The sequence below is a fragment of the Sturnira hondurensis genome, unplaced genomic scaffold, assembly GCF_014824575.4.
Source record: "Sturnira hondurensis isolate 20B ecotype Veracruz unplaced genomic scaffold, ASM1482457v3 Scaffold0006655, whole genome shotgun sequence".
Taxonomy (NCBI): domain Eukaryota; kingdom Metazoa; phylum Chordata; class Mammalia; order Chiroptera; family Phyllostomidae; genus Sturnira; species Sturnira hondurensis.
Window position 1 is genome coordinate 2,942,215 of NW_028079286.1, and position 26,243 is coordinate 2,968,457.

Here is a 26,243-nt window from a genome sequence, read left to right on the forward strand (position 1 = left end):
TTTCATGGCCTTTTTATTATTATTTCTTTTTTGTCCATTTTTATTGCTTTATTATTTTGTATCTTTTATTTTCCTCTTACCTTTCATTACCCCCATTGCTCCCTTCTTTTTGTTGTTCTTTCTCTCTCATTGTCCCTTTTTCTTGTTTGCTTCTCTCAATCATTATTGCTATTAGCTCTCCTCCCCTTTCTGTCCTTTGGTCTTCTCTTATTCTTTTTCTTCCTCCCCCCTTTCCTAATATTCATTTCTCTTTCCACTGTTGTTATTTTTTGATCTCTTGTCATTGGTATTGCTATTGTTGTTGCAGGGATGTTTGCTTGTTTTGATTTCATTTTGCCCCGGGGGAGGGGGTTTGCTTTGTTTCCTAGCACGTGTACAACAACATACAAGACCTGGTGGTGGTCTTAGTCAGCCAGCCAGAGGGGAGACCCTGCCAGTGAACAAGCCAACAATATTCAGGACCCAAGTACCACAGAGGAGCCCATATACCCTCACAAAGGGCATTTCTAGAACATCCAGATCAGGAGATCAAGGAGTCTGCACCATTGGGTTCCACATGACTCGTACCACATAAGCCAACCCTACAAGACTGGAAGTCAAACCACATCTATCTAATATATAGAAACAAACAAAAAGAGACAGCTAAAATGGGGAGACAAAGAAACAACCTCAAAACAAAAGAAAGGGAGGAATCCCCAGAAAAGGAGCTAAATGAAATTGAGGCAAATTATCAGACATAGAGTTCAAAGTAATGGTTATAAGGGTGCTTAAGGAACTTAATGAGAACTATCACAGCATGAAAAAGGGTACAGAAACTATGAATAAGAACCAGGTAGAAATAATGTAATTATATAATGTCTCCTTTCCCTAAACTTAGCACTACTTTTGTTTTCATTTTTTATGAAACTAAAGCACTTCCTACCTTTACTTTATAGTTATATGTATATATTTGCATTCTATATTTAATATCTTCTATAAGAGAGGATGAAATAGCCCTGACTGGCGTAGCTGAGTGGATTGAGCGTGGGCCTGGGAACCACACGCTCGTGGTTTGATTCCCAGTCAGGGCACATGCCTGGGTTGCAGGCCAGTTCCCAGCAGGGGACTCATGAGAGGCAGCCATACATTGATTTTTCTTTCCTTCTCTCCTTCCCTTCCTCTCTAAAGATAAATAAATAAAATATTTTTTAAAAGAGAGGATGAAATATAATAAAGTATTTTATTTTTATTAAATGCAGTGTCTTAAATAAGTTTGAATGAATGAGTGAGACAATAGTTAAAAGTTCAGCTTCTGGAGCCTGGGACTGCCTGTGTTTCGTTCTAACTGCTATTCAGTTGCTGTGATCTGGGGCAATTAAAATTTCTTCTGTTTCCTCACCTAGAAACTAACAGTACTAACTGGACCTCATGAGGTGCTATGAAAACTATATGTACAGCTTTTAGGATATTTACTGACACATACTACATCTTCAGTAAATATTTCTTAATACTACTTTTATTGCTTTAATGATATAAAAAATGATAGCAACCCTTCCTAACTCATCCTGCCATTACTAAAAAGTAGACATTACCCCCATCTTTATTTCATTGCAATGCTGTTGCTCAAAGAAATGCTTAAAAAGTGAGTGTTTCTCTAAGGCGCTTTTTACTCATTCCTAAAGTATTTAAAATACACACGGCAAAGTCATTTATGCTCTAGGCAACTGCAAGGCTTTTGTGGCCCCTGGTGAAAATGAGTTTGACACCCTGCTCTAGGTGGATATAATTTCCTATTGATAATCTATAGAAATTAAGATAATCTTTGAAATGATAATTTAAGTCAGTGTGATAAATGGACCAGTTTTTCAAAGATGTATGTATAAGAGACACAGCAGTATCTTGTCTCATGTCTTAAAGATGATTACGTTGCCACTTGTGGGCTACCTTGGCACCCAAAACGAACAAACCAAAAAAAGAATCCCCTCCAGTTCCAAGTTCCAAGTTACAAAAAATACAGATGGTGGAGGAATAAATTAAATTCACTGGGGGTCAGGGGCTACAGTCATAAAAGTCCAGACTGTAGAAACTTCTATAGAACAGAGAACCTCATTTATTCAAATAAATTACCAGGGGAGCCTCATTCTTTCAAATAAATTTCTGAGGGTGCTGGGAGGACAGAATAGAGAAGATAATTTTTGATTGAGAGAAACTTAAGATATATCAACTAGCTGCAACATGCAGACTTAGATCTTGATTCAAACCAAAGCAAACAAAAACAGGCATTTTAGACCATTGAAAAATTTAAACACTAAATGGTTATTGTTGTTTAGCGGTTTTTAAAACATGATGTTATGAGAATGAATTGTTTAAAATGTCCTTAACTTTAGTGATACACAATGAAATGACATCCTTTCTGTGGTTTGCTTCAAAATAATGGAGGGAGTAGTGAGATAGCAGTGAGGGATGTAGGTCAAATGAGGTTGATCCCCCGGTTAAAGTGAATGACACTCGTGTGCTAGGCAGTGGGGAGTTGGGTGGCATAATACCGTTGTGTCTCCTTTTGTATCTGTTTGAAACTTTCCATGACAAAAAGATCTATGCTTATAAATTTTTTCCAGGCTGTATTTTTTAAACAGATAGAGCTCATCTGCTTTTGTATCTATTTGTCTGTGTGTATTTTGTTTTTGTACTTCATGTCATTTTATTTTAAATGATGGCAGTATTTATTCATTATAAGGTTTACACACACATACATCGAGGTGTCTTTTCAGTATCCATTCTTTTTTTAGATATATTTAATTGATTTTGCTATTATAGTTGTCCCATTTTCCCCGTTTTATTTTCCTCTACCCTGCACATCCCCTCCCACCCCCTTTCCCCCACTTTAGTTCATGTCCATGGGTCCTACATAAGTTCTTTGGCTTCTAATTTTGCTATACTATTCTTTTTTTAAATTTTTTATTGATTATACCATTACAGTTGTTCTATTCCCCCCGGTTCATTCCCCTCCACCCGCAAGCTCCCTCCCCCACCATTCTCCCCCCCTTAGTTTATAACCACATGTCTCAAGTTCTTTAGATTCTATATTTCCCCCACTATTCTCGCCCTCCCCTCTATCTGTTTTCTACCTACTCTCTATGCTATTTTCTGTACCTTCTCCCCCCTTCTCTTCTCACTCCCCTGTTGCTAACCCTCCATGCGTTCTTCATTTCTATGGTTCCACTCCTGATCTAGCTGTCCTCTAGGTTTGCTTTTGTTTTAGGTGTGGTTGTTAATAACTGTGCATTTGCTGTCCTTTCACTGTTAATATTTTTCATCTTCTTTTTCTTATATAAGTCCCTTTAGCATTTCATATAATAAGGGCTTGGTGATGATGAACTCCTTGAACTTGACCTTATCTGAGAAGCACTTTATCTGTCCTTCCATTCTAAATGAAAGCTTTGCTGGATAGAGCAATCTTGGCTGTAGGTGTTTGGATTTCATGATTTGGAATATTTCTTTCCAGCCCCTTCTTGCCTGTAAGGTCTCTTTTGAGAAATCCGCTGACAGTCTGATGGGAACTCCTTTGTAGGTAACTGTCTCCTTTTCTCTTGCTGCTTCTAGGATTCTCTTCTTCATTTTAATCTTGGGCAGTGTAATGATGATGTGCCTTGGTGTGTTCCTCCTTGGGCACCCCTTCTTTGGGACTCTCTGAGCTTCCTGGACTTCCTAGAAGTCTATTGCCTTTGCCAGATTGGGGAAGTTCTCCTTTATTATTTGTTCAAATATGTTTTCCACTTGTTGCTCTTCCTTTTCTCCTTCTGGTACCCCTGTAATCCGGATGTTGGAATGTTTAAACATGTCCTGGAGGTTCCGAAGCCTCTTCTCACTTTTTTGAATTCTTGTTTTTTTATTCTCTTCTGGTTGGATATTTATTTCTTCTTCTGGTCTAAACTGTTGATTTGAGTCCAGTTTCCTTCCTGTCCCTGTTGGTTCCCTGCACATTTTCCTTTATTTCACTTAGCATAGCCTTCATTGTCTTCATCTAATTTGCGGCCAAATTCAACCAATTCGGTGAGCATCCTGATTACCAGTGTTTTGAACTGTGCATCTGATAGGTTGACTATCTCTTCATCGCTTAGTTGTATTTTTTCTGGAACTTTGATCTGTTCTTTTATTTGGGCCTTTTGTTTTGTTTTGTTTTGATGTGCCTGTTATGTTAGTGAGGGGCAGGGCCTTAGGTATTCACCAGGGTGGAACAACCCACATTGCTGCATTGTGATGCTATATGTGGGGAATGGGTTTAGAGGGAACAGTGGCACTTGCTCTGCTCTCTGCTGGATTTCAGTCACTTCCCCTGCTACCCACAAGCAAATTGGGCCCTTCTGGTGCTGATTCCCATGTGGGTGGGTTTGTGTACATTCTAGGACCCTGTGGGTCTCTCCAACAAACTCTCCCCTGAGGCTGGGAGTTTCTCCTATTGCCGCCTCAACCCCTACAGATGTTTTCAATCAGTGGTTTGAGGCTTTATTTTCCTGCACTGAGACTCTGGGTTGTGCTATCCATCCTGCTTCCCAGTTGTTTCTCCTGGTTTATCTGTGCGAGAATGTGGACCACACAATCCTCAATCCACCACCTCACCGGTCTGCCTGTTTCTGCCTTGCCAACCAGCTGCAGCCTTGTGCACCTCACTCCACAGTCTGCCACCTCACTGGGTCTGCCAGCCACTGCCTCGTCCCGAGTCCTCTCCACTGTAGCTCTGGTCTCTGCCTCTCTTACTGGTCTCAGTGACTGTTTCTTAACTCCTTGGTTGTCGGCCTTCCGTACAGTTCAGTATTCTATTACTTCTGGTTGTTTTTTGTTTTTAAATTGTTGTCCTTCTTTTGGTTGTGTGAGGAGGCACAGTGTGTCTACCAAGCCTCGATCTTGGCCAGAAATCTCCGTATCCATTCTTAACCGTGGACATGGTTGAGCCATTTGTTTGTAGGGCATTTTTCAAGGATGAGGTATATGAGCTTTAGCTGTGATAGATTAAAGTTTCCCAATATGTAGATCAACGCTTGACCTGGGCTTTTTTTAATCCCATACTCTAGTTAGCTGCTATTTTATTTTCTCTGCCTTGACAGGAAACCTCTGTGCTATCCTCAAAGAGCTGGCTGCTGACTTGACTGCCCCTGACATCCAGGTGGCAGCATCCACATTTTTACTTCCACCGCTCTGTCATCCGGATGATCTTTTGTTACTAAGTCCTTTACTTCAAGAAACTGACCATAGATTTATTGAAGAACAGGTATGGTCATTTTTCAATAACTCTTGGGTTGATTGCATTTGTGGACAGTGATTTAAAAAGCCTTACATATTTTTGTTCGCTTGTTTGTTTTAGCTCATGTTTAGTAATAGTATTGCCTGTGGAAGTCTTGAGTATGACCCTTATTCTGTCTTTGAGAATGATGTAGAAGGAGATTCAGTGCCTAAGCCCCTATCCCCAACACTGTCAGTTATTAGCTCTGCAGTCAAGCTCTTCGGAGTCGTATGTGCTCACGTGGGAGAAGCTCAAAGGTAAGTCATCTTCAGTAGTTTGCTTACTCTAAAATAAACAGTTCACTCATCTTGAAATGTAATATTTCCAGACTGGTAATTGGTTCAGTGAATGCGTGATAGGTACCTGGTGGGTAAGAAGAATGTCAGAAGTTCTCACAGATGACAAGTAATAATTGTTCTTATTTACCTAATTTACCTAATATTTAATAAGAAGCAATTTAGTTAATGATTAAATTAAGTGGATTAAACTAAAAGCTGATAGACACTATTATGGATTCAGTACTTTACCCACAATAGTGAAACATCTAGCTGAAAAAACAATGAAAGACTCAGTGACATGAGAACATTGATTTTTCTTCCTGAAAGTCTGAAGTGACCTCTGAAAATTAGGTGCTATTAACTTGACCTAGAAAACCCCACGGAATCACACAAATCAAGAGTTCAAATCTTTGTGTTCACTGTAAGAACACTCATGAAATTGCCTGGATCATCAACAGTGTGTGTCCAAAAGCCACCAAGGATCTGAAGGCTGTCACCTTACAGAACCAGTGTGTGCCATTTTGTCATCACAGTGGTAAAGGTAATAGGTGTGCCCAGTCCAATATGTGGGTCAATGGCCCAAAAAGAATGCTGAATTTTTGCTGCATGTGCTTAAAAAACGCGGACAGTAATGCTAAACTTAAGGGTTTAAATGTAGAATCTCTAGTCAATGAGCACATCCAGGTAAATTAAGCTCCCCAGGATGCAGCATAGAATTTACAGAGCCCATGGGCAGATAACCCACACGTGAGCCCCCCCCACTACTTCATTGAGAAGACACTTACTGAAAAAGAGCCTCTAATGCCTATCTATGATGTCGAAGTGGAGAATACTCTCTGATCTTTTAAGAAGTTGATTCTTGCCCGAGCCGGGTGGCTCAGTAAGTTAGAGCATATTCCTGATACACTGAGGTTACAGGTTCAATCCCCTGTCAGTGCATGTACAAGAATCAACTGATGAATGAATAAGTGGAACATCAAACCGATATTTCTCTCTCACACTCTGTCCCCCTTCCTCTCTCTCTCTAAAATCAATTTAAAAAACAAAACAAAATAATATAGTCTATAACTGTGTATGGTACCAGATGGGTACTGAACTACTACTTCGAAAGTTATATGAATGTCAAACCACTATGCTGTATACCTTTGAAACTAATACAATATTGAACGTCAACTGTAATTGAAAAAAACGTATAAAAAAAGTCATCTCCATCTTCCTAAGATTCAGAATAGTTTTGTTGTTGTTTGTTTTTGAGGGGTGTTTGATATCTTTGTTAGGATTTGAGATTAAAAGATGGAGAAAAAATTGGGGGCTCTGTCAGTTCCTGAGTATAGTCTTCGGCCCATAAATGTGGGCAAGAAAATTCAGGTCAAAGTTAATTACAATGTAACAAAATTTTCAAGCTCTAACCTTTTGTGTTTTTAGTACTTTCAACACGATACAGTTTCATTATAACAGATGATTAGGATATGATCTAATGTTGTCGGAGGTTTGTTTGTTTTTTTAATCTGTTTAATCTGTTTGTTTAAACACACTTGAGGATGTGTTTATTAATTTTAGAGAAAGGGGAAGGGAGAGAGAGAGGAAAAAAACATCAGTGTGAGGAAGAAACATCGATTGGTTGCCTCCCATTTGTACCCTGACCAGGGATCAAATCCATAGTCTAGGTATGTGCCCTGGCTTGGGCTCATACTCACAACCTTTTTGAGTATAAAGCAACGCTCCCACCAACTGAGCCACCCAGCCAGGGCAGTGTTTGAGGTTTTTAAACTCACAGAGCCTGACCTTATTGTTCATAATTTCTTTGTTTTGTTACAGTGACCCTCCATAGTTCCTGCAGGGCAGTTTGGACATAAATGTAGTTTTGAAACAAAATGTCTTAAAGATGGTTTTGAAAAACAAGCAGAAAAATGTTTGTATGTGATATATGTATTGTGTTATTTACAATAAGGAAAATTAGAAATAGCCAAAATATCCCAACTTATAGAAATGGTGAAAGTGTTATATTCTCAGATTATGTAATGCTGATATCTAAAATTATTTTTGAATGTAGCTAATAAAATGGGGATACTGTTTATTAACAAAGGATATACAGTATGGCCCCAGTTTTGTAGAAATGATATCCATATGCCTGGAAAGGGAGGGAAAAGTAGAACAAAGGTGCCAAAGTGTTAACGGTGGCTCTTTCTAGAGGGTAGAACGAAAGGTGAGTTTTCTGAGTTGTTCAAATTTGTTGTGATGGACAGAATTAGCCTTGAAATAAAGAAAGAAATACTTAAATAAACACAGTATTTAGAGTTACTGTGGTTTTCCCAAAATTTTAGTGATCTGCCACAAATACTAGAGGGGTGAAGATAAAACTATAAGGTTCTATACCTGCCATCAAGATAGTTCACAACCAAAAAAATAATTTTAAACATTATTTCAGTGGGGGGAGGGCTGGGTGGTTGGCTGGGATGGGAGTAAAGGACAGAAAACTATACTTGAACAACAATTAAAATAAAAAATATATTTAAAAAAGCATTATTTCAGTTTTCCCGATTTGCATGGTGGTGGGGCAGGGAGAGTGCAGGGTACAGAAACAGTGTTTCTAAACATTGGAAAAGTTGGTGAAGAGATGGCATGGTTTATTTTGTGGTTATATATTTTTAATTTTAACATAAAATTTAAAAGCTCTATGCTGTAAGAAAATGAAAAACAATTCACAGAAGATACATAAATAACTAATGGATACATTCAACCCCAGACCAAACAAATGTGTATAGTCATCATAACTAGAATTTTGAAAATAGGGAATTGCTCTCCTCCAGTAGATAGGTTGAGTAAATCATAGTACATGCATATAGTAATATTTGGCTACTTTAAAGTTATGAAAAGAATCAAAATGATGTAAAAAGTACTAAAGACATAATGTTAAGTGGGAAAAATAAGAGTTAATATTATGTCGTGTATAATATGATCCCAAGTACATTTTTAAAGTATAGTTGGAGGTAAAGTTGGAGCCATGTTTCAGATGAAGCAGTGTCTTTGAATCCAATTAAGCCCTGCTATTAAGAACAAAAAATGATATAAATAACTTTTGATATATTCTTTGTTTAGAAAATAATTGCTGAAATAGCTGAATTTGCCCACATCAATCTTTATTAAGTGATACATTCATTTGTAATTTTTTTTTTTACAAAATAGTGATTCTCCCACTCTATCAGAATTACACATAATCAAAGTATTTTTACATCGGTTCTGATATATTTTCTTTTCCTGAAATGTTTAAGTGTGTGCAACATTTTAGCTCCAACAAAATAATGAAACAAAACAAATTAGTAGTATGCTTTGCAGTCCTGCCCTTTGCCTTTACCTTGTTTAACAAATTCTCTGTTTTTTTTTTAATATGCTTTGAAATCTTTAATTTCTGATTTTAGGCTTCTTATATTGGAACAGCTTTTGGACAGCATAAAGCACACAAAAGGAGCTCGGCAACAAGTAGTTCAGTTACATGTTGTTTCTTCTGTTTCTAGTTTCTTGAAGGTAATTCTATTTTTAAAAACTCTTGTTTGCTTGGTTTTCTTTTTTTTAAATGTTATGGTCAACAAGGTAGGTTAGAGGAAGGTATTTCTTTTTCTTTAATATTTTATTTATTTATTTTTAGAGAGAGATGAAGGGAGGGAGAAAGAGAAGGAGAGAAACATCAATGCGTGGTTGCCTCTCATGTGGCCCCCACTGGGGCACTTGGCCTGCAACCCAGGCACGTGCCCTGACTGGAAATTGAACCAGTGACCCTTTGGTTCGCAGCCCGCACTCAATCCACTGAGCTACACCAGCCAGGGCTAGAGGAAGGTATTTCAAAAGTGTCATTACTTCCCTCCATCTCCCATTTTTCTTTATGTCCTAATGAAAATGTTTTAGGATTTATAATTTCCCCTTTACTTTTTTGACATATAAAACCTGTTCATCAGATAACCTTAGCTTGGAGCCATGCCTTAACCTACTGAGCCCAATGCCCTAGACCACGGATTGGTCTGTGGCATTTAGACCATATTTGGCTCATTGTGAACATTTATAACTGTCATTTCTCAGTAAAATATAATAGGCTTCATTGGCCATATGTTTTATGAAAATCCTCATTAATAATATTCTTCTGGCCTTTGCCAGGTAGCTCAGTTTGTTAGAGCTTTGTCTTAATATGCCAAGGTTGCTGGTTCAATCCCAGGTTTGGGCACATACAAGGCAACAAATCAATGTTTCTTAAGTAGTAAGCCAAGTATGAACATACTTGGTTAACCAGATTATCCATTCCAAATTAGGTAAGAAAATTCACTACAATTTTAAGTTTGGATTATTTTTTATATATTTTAGTATGTGGCTGGTTCCAAGGGAAACTTGGGTCCGGAAGAGATGAGAAGACCTGCCCTAGCATTGGTGATGGGTGCCTTAGAAAGTCCCAACCCCCTCCTGAGATGTGCAGCTGCAGAGGCATGGGCTAGGTTGGCCCAAGTAGTTGATGACGGACCTTTTACTGCCTCATTAGCTCAAGTGAGCTTTGACAAGTAAGTGAAATTCTCATTGACTATTCCCAGACTTTGTGTCAAAACTGGGTATAGAAGGTTGTTAATACTGCCCTGACTTGTTTAAAATGTTAATGTAAATTAGTTAGTAAATAATGAAAGTAATGAAAAATAAAATAACCACAAATGAAAGTTCATGGTTAGATTAGTAATATATATAGGTAGATAAAGTTGTAGTAGTGGTGGTGGTAGTAATGTAGGTTGCACTTTGACCTGCTAGTCTACTAAATATGTGTATGTGATTTGGTTAAGAGATTGAGGTCTGGAGTAAATTACTAATTTGGTTCAAATCCCAACTCTTGCATTTAATAGATGGTTACTTTGTACGAGTTACTTTGCCTGCCGTATTTGGTTTCCTCAATAAGGTAAAAAGGGACTGATAATAGTATGAATCTCAAGGTTGTTGGGAGGATTAAAACAGTAAATGTAAAGTGCTTAAATTAGTATGTAAGAAAAATCATGAATATTCATTCCTCCTGTTACATTTAATATTGCATCAAAGTTCTTCACTTGAACTCTATATGAAATTAAAGTTATCTCAGCAATCTGAATTTTTCAAATGTAGCTTAATAAACTTAAGAATGCTCTCCATATAAATTTAGTGTGTATGTATCTGTGAAAGACATTGAAATTGTTTTTACTTACATAATCAATAATGTGAAGACTTTTTTTATTAAAAGGTTTTTCTTTGCAAGATACCTTTCTGGTTATTTCAAAAAATTTTTGGTCAATTAATAGTAAATATATATTTCTGAATTTTGGAACTAGTCATACAAAAGGTTTTACCTAAGTGACAATATTATGCAGTAGTTTTGCTTCAGTCATTATCATTTATTTTTATATCCATAATTACAGACTGAAATCAGCAAGGGACGCGGTTACCAGAACAGGGCATTCATTGGCTTTGGGATCCCTCCATAGGTATTTAGGAGGAATAAGTTCCCAACATTTGAATTCTTGTGTGGGAATCCTTTATACCTTGTCTCAGGACAGCACTTCTCCTGATGTGCAGGTAAATACCCCATGTGATGCCCTTTTGTAGATAATGCACATTATGTTTTTATTGACATTAGTAATTTCTAAATAATTTCCCTCTCATAATAAATTTCAAAGCCCTTTTTAACCATGTTGAATTTTTAAAAATTTAAATCTCACTATTTTTACTTCACACACAGTATCTAAAGTCAAGTTCAGTATCTTTCTGAGAATAAATCTCCCTGCCATCTTAATGATAGCATCTACCAATTTGGAAAGCTTAATACAAGAAGCAGCCAATAAACACATAAATAAATAGAACAACAAGTCAATGTTTCTGTCTCCTTCTCTCCCTCTCTCTCAAATCAATAAATTAAAAAAAACTTTAAATAGATACCAGGCATTATATTACCTTCTTCTAAACATATTTATGTATTTAATCCTCATAGTAATCTAGGGTGTACACTCCCGTTATACAGAAAGACAGCTGATGCCTAAAGAAGCTGAGTAACTCAGTTTAAGAATACAAGTCATAGACCTGGCTGGTGTAGCTCAGTGGATTGAGCGTGAGCCTGTGAACCAGGTGATCGCGGTTCGATTCCCAGTCAGGGCACATGCCTGGGTTGCAGGTCAGTTCCCAGCAGGGGACACATGAGAAGCAACCATACATTGATATCTCTCTCCCTCTCTCCTTCCCTTCCCCTCTAAAGATAAATAAATAAAATCTTAAAAAAAAAAGAATACAAGTCATAGAATCTAAATCCATGTTCTTAACCACTTTACTATATTGTTACACATGTCTTATCCCTTTCTGTTGAAATCATCATTTTCCTGGTATGTTAATCAAATCTTGTTTGATTGTTACTCTTCCTGCTCTTTTACTCTCCTTATCTTTATTTCCTGTGTGTCTTTATTTACTATAATAGCCTCCTACCCATCACTTTACTTTTAGGTTCTTTTCTTTTTAACTCTCCCTAGATAAGAAGCCAGATTGGTTTTCCTGAAAGACTTGTCTTTCTACTTTCCTACTGAAAAGCTGAAAAACTGCAAAACTGCTTATTGCTTCTTAAATCAACTTCTCATTTAAGCTTCATCACCTGACTCAGGAGCCTCATCTCTCATTACCCCAGAGTACTGGTGTTCTCTATAAATGGTCTTCGTTTTATCCCACACATGCCATTCTCATGTCTGCACTTACTTTTTTCCTGTTGCTCTTCTCCCAGTTCCTGTCTGATCATACAGTTTGTTTAGTATCCTACAATACAGCTGAACCACATTTTTGTCAAACTTCAATATCTCTAAGCCACAATTAGCTTTCATTCTTGGAGTCACCATATAATATTAACGGTCTCCTCCATATCATCTAGTACTTGAGTTGACTTACAAGGTGTTCCATTGTTTCATCCTTCTTGTAGGACAGTATTGTTTGCCTTCTACTTACTATATTTCTCTTTACATTCAAGAAGTCTGTTTGGAACACACACACTCTCATATTGAATATTTTTTATTAATTAATTTAAACACTTTATTCCGTGGCTTCCATTGTCCTCAAATCTGACTTTTCTGGATTGCTGCTGTCTCTCAATTAACAGGAAATCATTTTTGTAGCATTTAAAGTACTATCAGATTTTTTATACATCCATTGATAAAAGAAGTAACACTTGTAGTTGATTTTTTTAAGGGAGAACTTTTTGTGTACTTCTTCTTAGGAAAAACTCAAACGTAAATAAAAGTTGAGTGTGTACTTTAATGACTCTGATATACCCATTTTCCAGCTTTGGTGATCAGCATATAGCCAGTCTTGATTCATTTAAACCAGAGTTGATAAATTTGGTCTATAAAGGGTCAGAAAGTAAATTATTTAGGCTTAACATATCGTACAGTCTTTGTCACTGCTCAGTTCTGCCATTGTAGCAGGAAAGCAGCCATAAATGATACATAAACAATTGAGCATGATTATGTTTCCTTTTTTTAAACTATTTTTGTTGATTATGCTATTACAGTTTTCCCAATTTTCCCCCTTTATCCCCCTTCCACCCTGCCCCCCCAACCCTCCAGCATCACCCCACCTTAGTTCATGTCCATGGGTTGTACATTTAAGTTCTTCGAGTCCTCTGTTTCCTATACCATTTTTCATCTCTCCCCATCTATTTTATGCCTATTAATTATGTTTCTTCTTCCCTGTACCTTTCCCGCTTATTCCTTCCCTTCCCCCTCCCCACTGAAATTCCTCCTTGCAATCTCCATTTCTCTGATTCTGTTCCTGTTCTAGTTGTTTGCTTAGTTTTTGTTTTTTGTTGTTTTTCTTTTCTTTTAGGTTCATTTGTTGATAGTTGTGAGTTTGTTGTCATTTTATTGTTCATATTTTTTATCTTTTTTTCTTAGATACATTTCTTTAATGTTTCATATAATGGGCTTGGTGAAGATGAACTCCTTTCACTTGACCTTATCTGGGAAGCACTTTATCTGCCCTTCCATTCTAAATGAAAAGTTTTACTGCATAGAGTAATCTTGGATGTAGGTCCTTGCCTTTCATGACTTTAAATACTTCTTTCCAGCCCTTTCTTGCCTGTAAGGTTTCTTTTGAGAAATCAGCTGACAGTCTGATGGGAACTCCTTTGTAGGTAACTCTCTCCTGTCCTCTTGCTTCTTTTAGGATTCTCTCTTTATATTTAATCTTGGGTAACTTGATGATGTGCCTTGGTGTGTTCCTCTTTGGGTCCAACTTCTTTGGGACACTCTGGGCTTCCTAGACTTCCTCGAAGTCTATTTCCTTCACCAGATTGGGGAAGTTTTCCTTCATTATTTGTTCAAATAAGTTTTCGATTTGTTGCTATTGCTCTTCTCCTTCTGTCACCCCTATAATTGGGATATTGGAATGTTTCAGGTTGTCCCAGAGAATCCTCAGCTTCTCTTCACTTTTTTGGATTCTTGTTTCTTCATTTTGATCCAGTTGGATGTTTATTTCTTCCTTTTGTTCCAAATTGTTGCTTTGAATCCTGCTTTCCTTCTTGTCACTGTTGGTTTCCTAAATGTTTTGTTTTATTTCATTTTGAGTATCTTTCATTTGTTCTTTCATTTTTTGACCAAGCTCAATCAGTTCTATGAGCATTTTGATTACCAGGGATTTAAATTCTGCATCAGTTAGATTGGCAGTGTCCTAATCTCTTAGTTCTGAGGTTTTGCGGTGTTCTTTCATTTGGGCTATATTTCTTTGTCTTGGCACAGCTGGTAAGTTGTAAGGGGTGTGGCCTTAGGTATTTGCCCTGGTGGGGCAATTCGTTTTGATGCACTGCCTGTGGGGGATGGATAGAGAGGGAAAAATGCAGCTTGTCTTTAGCGTACTTTCCAAAAGACTCTTGTGTCAAACTAGAAGTATCTCTCACCACAGCAACCCCAGCCTTAGCCCACAGTCAGCTCTGAGTCTCAGTTTTCCTCTTAAGTCAGTTCCTCTTGCCCAGCTCTGCCCAGCTGGCAGTCAGCCCCATTCTTCAGCCACCTCGACTGGGTTTTTCTGTTTTTTTAAGATTGATTTATTTATTTATCTTTAGAGAAAAAGAGAAGGAGAGAAATATCAGTGTATAGTTGCCTCTCGTGAGTTCCTTGCTGGGAACTGGCCTGCAACCCAGGCATGTGTCCTGACTGGGAATCGAACCGTGATCATGTGGTTCATAGGCCCGCGCTCAATCCACTGAGCTACACCAGCCAGGTTGACTGGGTTTTTCTGAGTCACCCCAGGTGGTCCGCCTTACAGGTCTGGTTGTTCTGGTTGATTTTTTCTTTAATTCCTTGGTTGTTGGAGTCCTGTGTCATTTGATTTTTCTGGTGCTTTTGGTTGTTTATTGATTTTAGATTTGTTGTTATCTTCCATTTGGTTGTGCGAGGAAGCAAAGAGTTTCTACTTATGCCTCCATCTTGGCCAGAACTCCAATTATGTTTCAAAAAAAACTTCATTTATAAAAACATGTGGCAGTCTAAATTTGGCTCAAGGGCATTTTTTTCTGTTTAGTATACATGGATAAATATATCTTTAATATATGTTTATCTACAAAATACATATTTATATATAAGATACATATTTACTTCAGGCCTGGCTGGTGTAGCTCAGTGGATTAAGCACGGGCCTGCGAACCAGATGATTTCGGTTCGATTCCCAGTCAGGGCACATGCCTGGGTTGTAGGCCAGTTCCCAGCAGGGGATGCATGAGAGGCAACCATACATTGATATTTCTCTCCCTCTCTCCTTCGCTTCCCCTCTAAAGATCAATGAATAAAATCTTTAAAAAAAGATATATTTTTACTTCATAAATATATTTTTAAAAGTGCACCTGTCATAGGTATTCATCTCTCTGAATAGAATCTCAAGTTGAATACACCATGTATCCAATACCTAGATCAATAAACAGAACATTCTCAATACCCCAGACACTGTCCTCATGTTCTTTTTTAGTTACTACCTGTGCCGCCAAGGATAACCACTGTCCTAATTTGGAACATCTTAGTTTGCCTGCTTTTATATTTTATATTAGTGGAACCATACAGTATTTACTCTTTTTATGTCTGGCTTTCTTTAACATTGAGAGATTTGTTTGTATTATTGTATGTAGTTGTATATTTTGTTGAATCTTTTAAAAACTTGAATTTCCATACTCTATGTAGATAAAACAATAAACAATTTTCAACAAATTAAATTTAGTTCAAGATGTTAGCCAAAGAACCAAACATTATCTTGGAATACTTAGTGCTGAGATATATCTAAATATACCATTCTAAACTAGACAATTGTTTCTCAGGGAGGGTTTACAAGCTATTTAAAGAGAAAAACTTTCTTAATTTTTCTTCACAAGTTAGAAATAGCACACAGCCCTGGCTAGTGTAGCTCAGTGGATTGAGCACGGGCCTGTGAACCAGACAATCCCGGTTCAATTCCCAGTCAGGGCACAGGCCTGGGTTGCAGGCCAGTTCCCATCAGGGGCCAGTTCCCAGCAGGGGATGCACAAGAAGCAACCATACATTGATGTTTCTCTTCCTCTCTCCTTCCCTTCCCCTCTAAAGATAAATAAATAAAATATTTAAAAAAAAAAAAAGAAATAGCACACAGATAGTTTGCCTTGCCATTATTTTATCACTTGCTTCAATGAAAGAATAGTTCATTGTGTTTAATGTTTCTTAATGCTGCTGTAACATTTAAAAAAAATGTTTTCTGTCTCCACAGACCTGGGCACTACATGCTCTGTCACTGATCATTGATTCTGCCGGCCCACTCTATTACATGCATGTGGAACCTACCCTTTCTCTTACTATAATGTTGTTATTAAATGTGCCTCCTACTCATGCTGAGGTTCATCAAAGTCTTGGTCGTTGTTTGAATGCCCTTATTACTACTTTAGGCCCAGAGCTACAAGGTATGCATAGCTGTTTTTGTGATGTTTTACATGAAAAATACACATATAAAATGAATTCAGAAATGACTGACTCAAATACTTATCCATTGAAGTGAAGTTTAACAGAATGTTCTATTTAAATATATTGGCAGGGTATTGTTGAGTGTACTCTTAGGAAGACTTTGAATCCTGGGTGATGACATAATAAGAAACTAACGTAGAAACTGTTAATAGTTGATGTAAGCTCCACCACTACTTGGGTGAACCTTGGGTAAATTTTTACATCTCTGAGCCTTGATTTTCTCCTCTATGAAATGAGGAAAAAGTTGAAAAGCCTTTGTGGTTGGCACATAGTAGGTGCTAGTAGTTTATTTTGTTAAGTAAATGCCATTCAATCTGATTTCTCTTACCTTGAGAAGATAAGGGGTACATATTCAGAAAGATTTGATCTGTCCTAAAAATACTTTTAACAATTAAAATAACAGATATGAAGTCAAATAGTTTAAATAACTCTTAATCTCTTTGAAGAAATAAATGACCACTCAATCGTGGTTCGATTCCCAGTCAGGGTACATGCCTGGGTTGCAGGCCATTTCCCAGCGGGGGACTCACGAGAGGCAACCATACATTGACATTTCTCTCCTCTCCTTCCCTTCTGCTCTAAAGATAAATAAGTAAAATCTTTTTAAAAATTCAGAGAATTTCTCATTTAAAAAAATAATAAATAAATAAATAAACGATCCTGTCCAGAAACTCATATTGATCTGTTCATATGCATACTATATGTCGTCAATATGTGAAAGTAGCCCTGGCTGGTGTAACTAGTGGATTGAGTGCAGACTCCTTGGTTTACCAAGGGGTTGCTGGTTCAATTCCTAGTCAGGGCACATGCCTGGGTTGCAGGCCAGGTCCCCAGCGGGGGCTATGCGAGAGGCAACCACACATTGATGTTTCCCTCTCTCTTTCTTCTTCTCTCTAAAATAAATAAATAAAATATTTTTTAAAATCATTTTTAAAAAATGTGAAAGTAACTCTCAACTAATACAAGCAGGGCTAAGTTTATTAGCAATTTCTAATCCTACTTTTCATGATGACTTGGAACACCTACAGGTAGTCTGAAGGTTTGTTTAAGATTTTATTTTACTTCATTTAATTTTTAAATAGAGGAGAAGAGAGGGAGAGAAACATCAGTTGGTTGCCTGTCACACATCCCCAACTGGGAACCGGGCCCACACCCCAGGCTTGTGCCCCAACTCAGAATCGAACCAGTGACCTTTCAGTTCTCAGGCTGGTGATGAATCCACTGGTCCACAACAGCCAAAATACAGTATTAGGTTTTACTTTGCTGCATGGTTTGTATTGCCACAATCCTTTCAAACTAAGAATAACTAATACTCATCTAAACGTCTCAGTGGGGTTATCCTTGTTTTTATAGAAGAAATTTACTTCATAGATTCTTAAATTTAAAATTGGAAAAAAGAATTTTAACCTCGTAATACATGTTTAACGAGTAATGATTTTATAGGCCAGTGATTAAAAGCTTTCTGCTTTCATTTTAGGTAGCAGTACTTCGATTTCTGCCTTAAGGACTTCCTGTCTGTTAGGCTGTGCAGTGATGCAAGATAACCCAGACTGCCTTGTTCAAGCTCAGGCCATCTCGTGCCTTCAGCAACTTCATATGTTTGCTCCACGATATGTCAACTTGTCTAGCCTGGTCTGCTGCCTCTGTGTGAGTATAAAATTAAACATGACTTTTTAGTTTTTTTATTAGAAATGCTTATTATAATTATTCTCTAGACTGTGTACAATAGCCATTTTCTTTCAGTTCTAGCCTTTTGGGGGAAGTGGGGAGGGCTCCAATTTTTATATAATCAATTTATGCAATAACATTTTTTTCCTAAAGAAATTTCAGGTTTCTTTTTTAAAAGGTTTTATTTATGTTTAGAGAGAGGTGAAGGGAGAGATAGAAACATTGATGGGAGAGAGAAACATCAACTTGTTGCTTCTCGCAGGCCCCCAACCAGAGACCTGGCCTTTAGCTCAGGCATGTGCTCCGACCGGGGATAGAAACGCCAACCCTTCAGTTTGTAGGACGATGCACAACCCACTGAGCCACACCAGTCAGGGCTTTTCTTTTTTCTCTATTCCAAATGACTATATACAAAGTCCTTTCCATGTGAAATGGGCACATAACATGTTTTCCTTAATATTCTAGCAGCATATGCATCAATATTTTGGTTCTGCTAATGCGTCTAATGAATATAGGAGGTGATTTATAATCATCCGTGGTTTTAAGATTGACCTTGAGCATCACTAGTTTCTATCTGGACTTGCCTCAAAATTGTTACTCTTGGAATGAAAACTGATACCGTTGCTTTTTAACTTTTTCTAACCCTGCAGTGTTCATAACACACTTCCATTAGTAACATGAGATTTGAGAATTATTACTTTATTTAGAAAAACCTTTCATTTTCAAGCTTGAGGCAAAATATGTAGCATCTCAGACATTGAAAGAACCTCAAATGTTGTTAAAACCAGTCTTCTCAATAAAAAGATAAACTGAGGACCAATAAAGTCAAATAATTTGACTAGGTTGTGGTAGCTTTAAGCTGGAACCCATGTTTCTGAACTTCTTGTCCAGTCCTTATTTCATTATTTCTGACTGACTCTAGTTATGAATAGCTCTGAGTTCTGCTGCCTCCTAATTAGGTGGTCTTAGGGAAGTCCCATAACCTCTTGCAGCCTCAGCCCCCTTGTCTGAAACACAAGGACTACACAAGATGCTACCTATAAAGGTACATGTCCTGGACACTTAATAACCACTATTAAGTAGCCGTTGTTTTTATTTTCTTGATTCACACCTTAAACATAGGTTATGTTATCTTCATATTGATTTTGATAATCATAATTATGTAAGACTGTTAAAATGAGGATATGATTCACTTTTCTGGTAGAATTTTTGGTTCCTGAGTTAAACATTTATTAGAGAAAATAGCACATACTGGCAAAGGATTGTACCTTTACTGCTCTGTGGCTTTTCCCCAGGGATGTCACTCTTTATATTTGAGGAACCACTGCCAAAACCAATTATTGAAAATATTCACACTTTTGCAAGTTGGTCTAACTTTCACTCTCTATTTAAATACGATGATGCTGCCATTTCTTTCTTTTTAAATTGCAGTCAGGCTTTTCCATTAATAGCCTTTTAAAATTTCCTTAACTCTACATGAATTCATTTATTAAAGTTTATCAAAAAGTAAAGAATAAGACTAACTACTAATTCTTGGTGAATTAGACTTGATCAAACATTTTTTTCTAGATGAGAAAGGTTGTATATATATAAAGAATAGAGATTATTATCGGATTTTTATTGTGGATACATTCAGAGCAATTGAAAAAATCAGAAGTAACAGTTACAAATCTGATTTGTATTAGTCATAACAGTCATGAAAAAATGATTCTTACACAGAAATCATATTCAAAAATTGCTATCATTATAGTATATTAATTTTGTGTCTTCATATTTTAGTATTAAATCTTATTCTGAATTTATCACATTGTATTTATTATTTCATTTTAGACTATTCCCTGTAGTAGTAAGTTTCTTTTCTTCAAAGAATATAATTATTTAGCATGAGGTGTTTTCCTGTCAGTTGAAACTTCCTAACTATTCAGAGTACTTTTCAACATTAAGAAAAAATCTTAGTGGAAAGGACTTTATTCTTACTGTATGCTCTTTAACCTCCATTCTGAATGTGGCCTTAGCTACACTAGTAATTCTGAGTCCTCTCAGCTCTAAATCTTGGCTTCAAGGAGTAAAAAAAAAAAATCTATAATTAACTTGTGATGAGATAAACCATTAACTTTGCCCATCGTTGGACACCTGTTCATGTGAATGCAGTCCAGATCAGTCTTGTCACACTTGTGTCTGCTTGGCCTGGTTGTGTCACTGAAGCTTAATGAGAGATTCCGAAGGAAAACCGAAGTACACAAATGTACCTTTTTAAATTATTGTATATTTTATATCTTTACATCTTGAGTTGACAAGTTCAAGATCTTAGCTCAATTCATATTTTAAGTTAGAAAATGAAGTTATTTCTTGGCATATCTGTAAAGCTGAAGCTAAGCCAGTTTTAACGATAGAGCTCTATCAACATTTGTATTTTCATTATTAGTTGAGTATTGTCAAAGTCATCCTAGTATTTTATCTTTTGGTTTTGTCTTGACTGGTCTGTCATTTGTTTTTGTGCAGGAGATCTTGTTGGATAATTCTATGTTGGTAGGTCCCTGACCCTCAATTCCTGACTGTTTTTGAGGTTTGCAGTGCTGTTTCTTTGTCATTTTTTGGTTGTAGATGTTCTTGTTTTCCTCTGCATCTCTTTAAGCTAACCATTAATGCAAAGCCCACTATGTGTAGCATGTTACATGGTGTTTATTTAATACCAGTGTTTTAAAATCCTCCCTAACCTTCTCCAGCTGGTATGTTCACTCCTTGCACTTAATTTTGCATCATTTTGATTTAATATATTCATTTCAGAAAAGAATTGTAATTGCAGTTTGATTTAATTTCTGTATTTTGCCTGTGCGGTTTGTTTGCCTTAACCCACTTTATTCTCCTCTCTGTTATCGATGCTGGAGAATGACATGGAAATGTTAAGCATCCCACGTTGCTTTGTGTAACAGCCTTTAATCTTTTTTCTACCAAAGAGTACCTTTAAGCATGCTTTTTCTAAAAGATTGTTTGACCAGCCTGAATAATGCTGCACCTGCCTTGTATTACATGCTTGTAAAACTCCAGTTAAAATAACTAGTAGATTGTTAACTTTTGTTAAAAATTGTCATGTAGAGTGCTTATTTTGTGGTTGTTGTTAAATATAGCTGTAATCTTGGGCATGATTAAATTTAATGTTTTTATATTTTAACTTCTCTGTTATCCTGTGTATAGTTTCTGACAGTTTTTAAACATGAGTGGAATGACATTACTTTGGGACTTTATGAATGGCATTCTCTTTCCACTTTTGAGTTCATGATAAGGGATGAGGATATAATAGAACATATTTATAAAGTGGTTCCTGTCCATATGTTTCATGATGACATATTTATAGACTTTTTCTGTCTTCTGATAAAATTTAGGATTTAGCTCTCTTTGCATGTGTTTCTTCTTATATATCAAAAAGCCAGCCACCACCAGCTACTTTCTCAGAATTAAGCCTCTGCCCTTTTCAGCAGACATAGCTACTTCAGTCCTTTTTCCCCCTTACACACCAGATCTAAAGATCGCTATAAGAATGGTGCCATTATTTTCAAATTTTGCTTGGAAAATCACTGTCATAAAACACGTTTATTGTCTTACACCATACCAAACTGGTCTTTACGTTCATATTTGAAACAAAACAAATTTCAAAAGATCTACACTTTATTCTACTTATGAAATCACTGAGTAAGAATTTGTATCCAGAAACCTTTGACTTGTTTTCATCCCTCATTTAAAGTGTATCAGCGATCATATCATTTACTCTATTATTAACACAACCTGTTGAGATTACACTGTTTAAACACTTGTAAGTAAAAAGAGTGTGTATTGAGTCTGTCATTCTGAGCGGCAATATTTTATATCTTTAAGATATATAGACATCTATGTACATATATGTAGATATACACATTTGTAAATTTTACTATCTGTAATGTTTCTCTCTAGAGAACATTTTTGGTGAATATGTTTTCTGAGTAAAACTCTGCCTTTATTTGAAAATGCACTCACTTACCCTGTATGGCATCTGAATAAAATACTATTGATAGAAACTTACATTAATAATAACTAATATTTATTGAGCATTTATTGTTTGCCAGGTATTTGTGCTAAGCACTTTTGCATGTTTCTTTGTGTTTACTTGGCAACATACTTGTAAAATAGGGGTTGTGTTATCCCCATTTTACAAATAAGGAAACTGAGGTACAGAGAGGTTAAATAACTTGCCCAAAGTCACACAGCTAGTAAGTGGTTGTTGTAGAACTCAGATCGAGTTCTGAGTTTGACTCCAGAACCTCCATTTTAACCAGTATACTATACTGCTTACATAGATTTGTATAAATTCCTACTTAAGGTATTATAAAAAATTATGATATAGTTGCATGAGCACAATGTATAAACTGCAGATAGATTCTTTACAAATTATCTCAAAACTGTTTTTGCTCATATAAATCTTATGTCTTCCTGTCAAGAGGTTTCTGCTTGGATTTGTTTATAAATTTTGCGTTATCAAGTATATGTATTACTTCTTAAGTTATTTCTGAGTTATATAATAAAAAATATATTCTAGAATAATTTGAATTCCTGTGTATTTAATAAGTTACATCCAGCCCAGCAATAAGCTGGACAGAATTAGGAGGGGTCCAGTGACTATTAGATTTACTGAGTAAATTCTGCTAGCCAGAATTTCAGCTCTTTCAGTTACCAAATGGTGTTTTGCAGGTGAATCTTTGTAGTCCCTATTTGTTACTGAGAAGATCAGTACTGGCTTGTTTACGTCAGCTTGTGCAGAGAGAAGCAGCTGAAGTTTCAGAACATGCTGTTACGCTTGCTAAGGATAGCAGAGAAGAGCTGATTCCAGGTAATTCTTTTTCTCAAGATTATCTCCAGCTCAAAATGATTGTTTTAATCTTAAATCTCAATGTGTTAATACGAGTTTTTAAAACAAAATTTAAAAGTCAATATATAATATCTCTTAAATCTGCTACAAGAGACCAGTGCTATCAATTACTGTAATTCCAACCAGTAATGTTACTGGTTTAGAACAGTGGTTCTCAAACTTAGGTTCCCAAACCAGCAACATCCATATCACCCAGGAACTTGTCAAAAATGCAGGCTATTGGGCCCCATCCAAAATCTGGGAATAGAGCTCAGCAACCTGTTACCTATGTTTTTATAATTCCTGTGTTAATGTATACTGAAGTTTGAGAGTCATTGGGATTAGAGTAAGTTTATTCATAGTAGTCAGTTGAAATTGGATTTAGCCCTTAAGTAATTTATCATACGCGCCTTTCTTCCCCCAAAATCTCATTTAATAAATTCTCCATGGATGAGTCTGTGTCAAATTAAAGGACTTTTATACCCCTTCTTGTATATTTTAGAACTAAATTAAAGGATTTTTAGGCAGTAAGATTTGTTTTAAATATATATCCCTTCATTTTAAAATTATGTGAGTAATGCAAACATGCACATAAATTCAAACAGCCTACAAAAATAGTAATGATAATATCATACTTTTATGTATATAGTTTCCAGTGTGCTATATCACACATTCATGTCTCAGACTTCACAAGGCTTTCCTCCTTCTAAACTCAGATCTGTAACGTCTTTGACTGTCATGCTGTACTTTTTAAAACATAGTTTTGTTATTGAAACTTTTGCTCTGGTTTGAGTTAATCATCATTGCTGAACTGGTATACTAGTAGTCATCACACAGGTTGCACAACTCATTTGAAAAACTGTTGCGTAATTACTTACCTGAACCAAAAAATTTTAATCTCCTGTGAGATATTTTCTCCAGAGTGACCTTTGGTTTATATTCACCACTGAAGTTATATATCCGTTGCTTTAGGCTTTGATTGTGTCCATATGCTGGTACATGTTCCCAGAATTATCATAGCTATGTGAGTAGCCATGTTCTTAGCTTAGTAGCTTAGTAGCTTAGTACCTTAGTTCTTTACTATATTATTAAAGAACTCATATATAATTCCTTTTTTTAATTTTGCAATTTTTCTAACTCATGGAAAAGTTGAAAGAAATATACACTGAATGTATAGACTCACCTACTTAATATCTTTATGACACTCATTTTATATCTCTTTCCCTCTTTCCATTCATACGGACATCTCAACCTTTTGCCAGCACATCTAAGCAGGCTACAAGCATCGTGGCAGTTCACCCTTAAGTGCTTTGGTTTGCATTTTCCAAGAACCTCACATCATTTCTATACCTAATAAAATTAACAACTTTTTAGTGATATCATAGAATGCGCAAGTCTCACACAGATTTCTCCACTTATCAAAAAAAAACTTTATTATAAGTAGACTGTTTTTTATACCTATCAACCCCATCCAAATTTAGGATTCAGTCATGACTCACTCATGCATTGATTATTCTCTCTTTAGATCCTAATTGGAAACATTCCTGCCACCTCCTTCTGAACTTTAAATGATCATTTCTCTTTTAAAATAGTCTAATAGTAGAAATTTGTTGGAAAACAAATGCTGTCATAAATGCTAAATTTTCAAGAGAAAATTTGTTCTTTTAACTTTTTCAGAATTAGAGGAAATAGATGCTGGTCAAGGGTTGTATTTTTCTTAGAGAGGCTTTATTACTTTGCAATGACAATATTATATAGTAATTTATATTAATTTATAACATTCCTTAGTTAGTTGTAGTAATTAAACATTGTTCTCCATGCAGTAGTTGTTTTCTTTCTGAGTTTTCATGTTAATTTAAAATCATTTTCTTACCAGAATAATGAAAACTATGATTATTTGCAATTAAATTTAGAGAGAAAATAAAATAATCATACCAGAAAACGTATAAAAGTTTAAGTATTGAACCCTGGACTCTATGGTTCAGTCGGTTTGAACATCATCCCATGATAGAAAGATTGTGGGTATGATTCCTGGTCAGGGGACATGCCTGGGTTGCGTGTTCAATCCCTGGTCCAGGTGCCTGCTATTCCTAGTCCGTGCACATTCAAAGGCAACCAATAGATGTTTCTCTTTCCCTTCCTCTCCCTCTAAAAGCAGTGGAAAAAATATCCTCAGGTGAGGATTTTTTAAAAATTCAAGTTTAAGTATTGAATATTAACTGGGTTAAAATGTTGACCTAATTTAAGGAAAACATTAATAAATCTCACTAAACACCTTTCAATAACATTGTATTAAAAATACAGTATAGTCTCATAATAAAACCAAACTAACCATGGACTAAATAGACCTCGGTAGGTTAAGGCACAGGGTTTAGACTACTTCTTTAAAATATACTGGGATGCTGGGACTTCCACCAAGATGGAGGCGTAGGTAGAAACACCGTGCCTTCTCCCACAACCAAATTTGAATACAACAAAGGTTTAGTAAACAAAGACGCAGCCAAAGAACAGAAAACTGAATTATACGAAGTCCAACAACAACGCACCATTCAACCTGGACGGTAAGAGGGGCGGAGCCAGCAGCGGAGCAGGGTCCGGCCAGAAGGATACCCTGACACAGGCAACTGGGCAGCCCGGGTAGCATCGTGGACCCAGTGAGGGTGCGGGGCAGGTTGGGCGAGGTCACACATTCACGCATACAGATAAGCCAGCAAAGGAGTGAGCAGTGAGACGGACCGAGGCAGGAGGAGGCAGAGGGGACCGCCATTGATTTCCTTTGACCTCATCCCCACATACAGCATCACATCCCAGCAACTGAGTTGCCCTGCACTGGTGAACACCTAGGGCTCCGCTTCTCAGATGTAACAGGCACGAACAGTCCAAAATATGGCTCAAGAAGAACTCAAAGCCCCAGAGCCAATAACTCTAAGCAAAAAAGAAATAGTGAACCTCTCAGATGCACAGTTCAAAATACTGGTGATCAGGATGCTCACAGAACTGGCTGATTATGGTCACAAATTAGAGGAACATATGAAGGCCAAGCTAATTGAAATGAAGGGAAATGCACAGGAAACCAATAGTGATGGAAAGGAAACTGGGGCTAAAATCAATGGAGTGGACCAGAAGGAAGAACGAAACATCCAACCAGAAAAGAA

General features: G+C 36.6%; 1 protein-coding gene across 7 annotated transcripts in view; it reads left to right on the forward strand.

Annotated features, from left to right (window-relative positions):
* The window catches only part of LOC118989925 (HEAT repeat-containing protein 5A), a 71,234-nt gene extending 47,993 nt beyond the window's left edge, over positions 1-23,241 (forward strand). For 4 of the 7 annotated variants that reach the window (XM_037050266.1, XM_037050269.1, XM_037050267.1 and 1 more), the window contains exons 15-23: positions 5,085-5,248; positions 5,342-5,517; positions 8,958-9,063; positions 9,892-10,082; positions 10,956-11,112; positions 16,291-16,480; positions 18,019-18,188; positions 20,712-20,738; positions 22,932-23,241. In XM_037050266.1, the coding sequence (XP_036906161.1) occupies positions 5,085-5,248; positions 5,342-5,517; positions 8,958-9,063; positions 9,892-10,082; positions 10,956-11,112; positions 16,291-16,480; positions 18,019-18,188; positions 20,712-20,738; positions 22,932-23,225 (1,475 nt within the window). In that variant the 3' untranslated portion in view covers positions 23,226-23,241. Of the gene's footprint in view, positions 1-5,084; positions 5,249-5,341; positions 5,518-8,957; positions 9,064-9,891; positions 10,083-10,955; positions 11,113-16,290; positions 16,481-18,018; positions 18,189-20,711; positions 20,776-22,931 lie in introns of all 7 variants that reach the window. The other 3 variants (XM_037050270.1, XM_037050271.1, XM_037050272.1) reach the window with 2 other exon arrangements.
* The last annotated feature ends 3,002 nt before the right edge of the window (positions 23,242-26,243 follow it).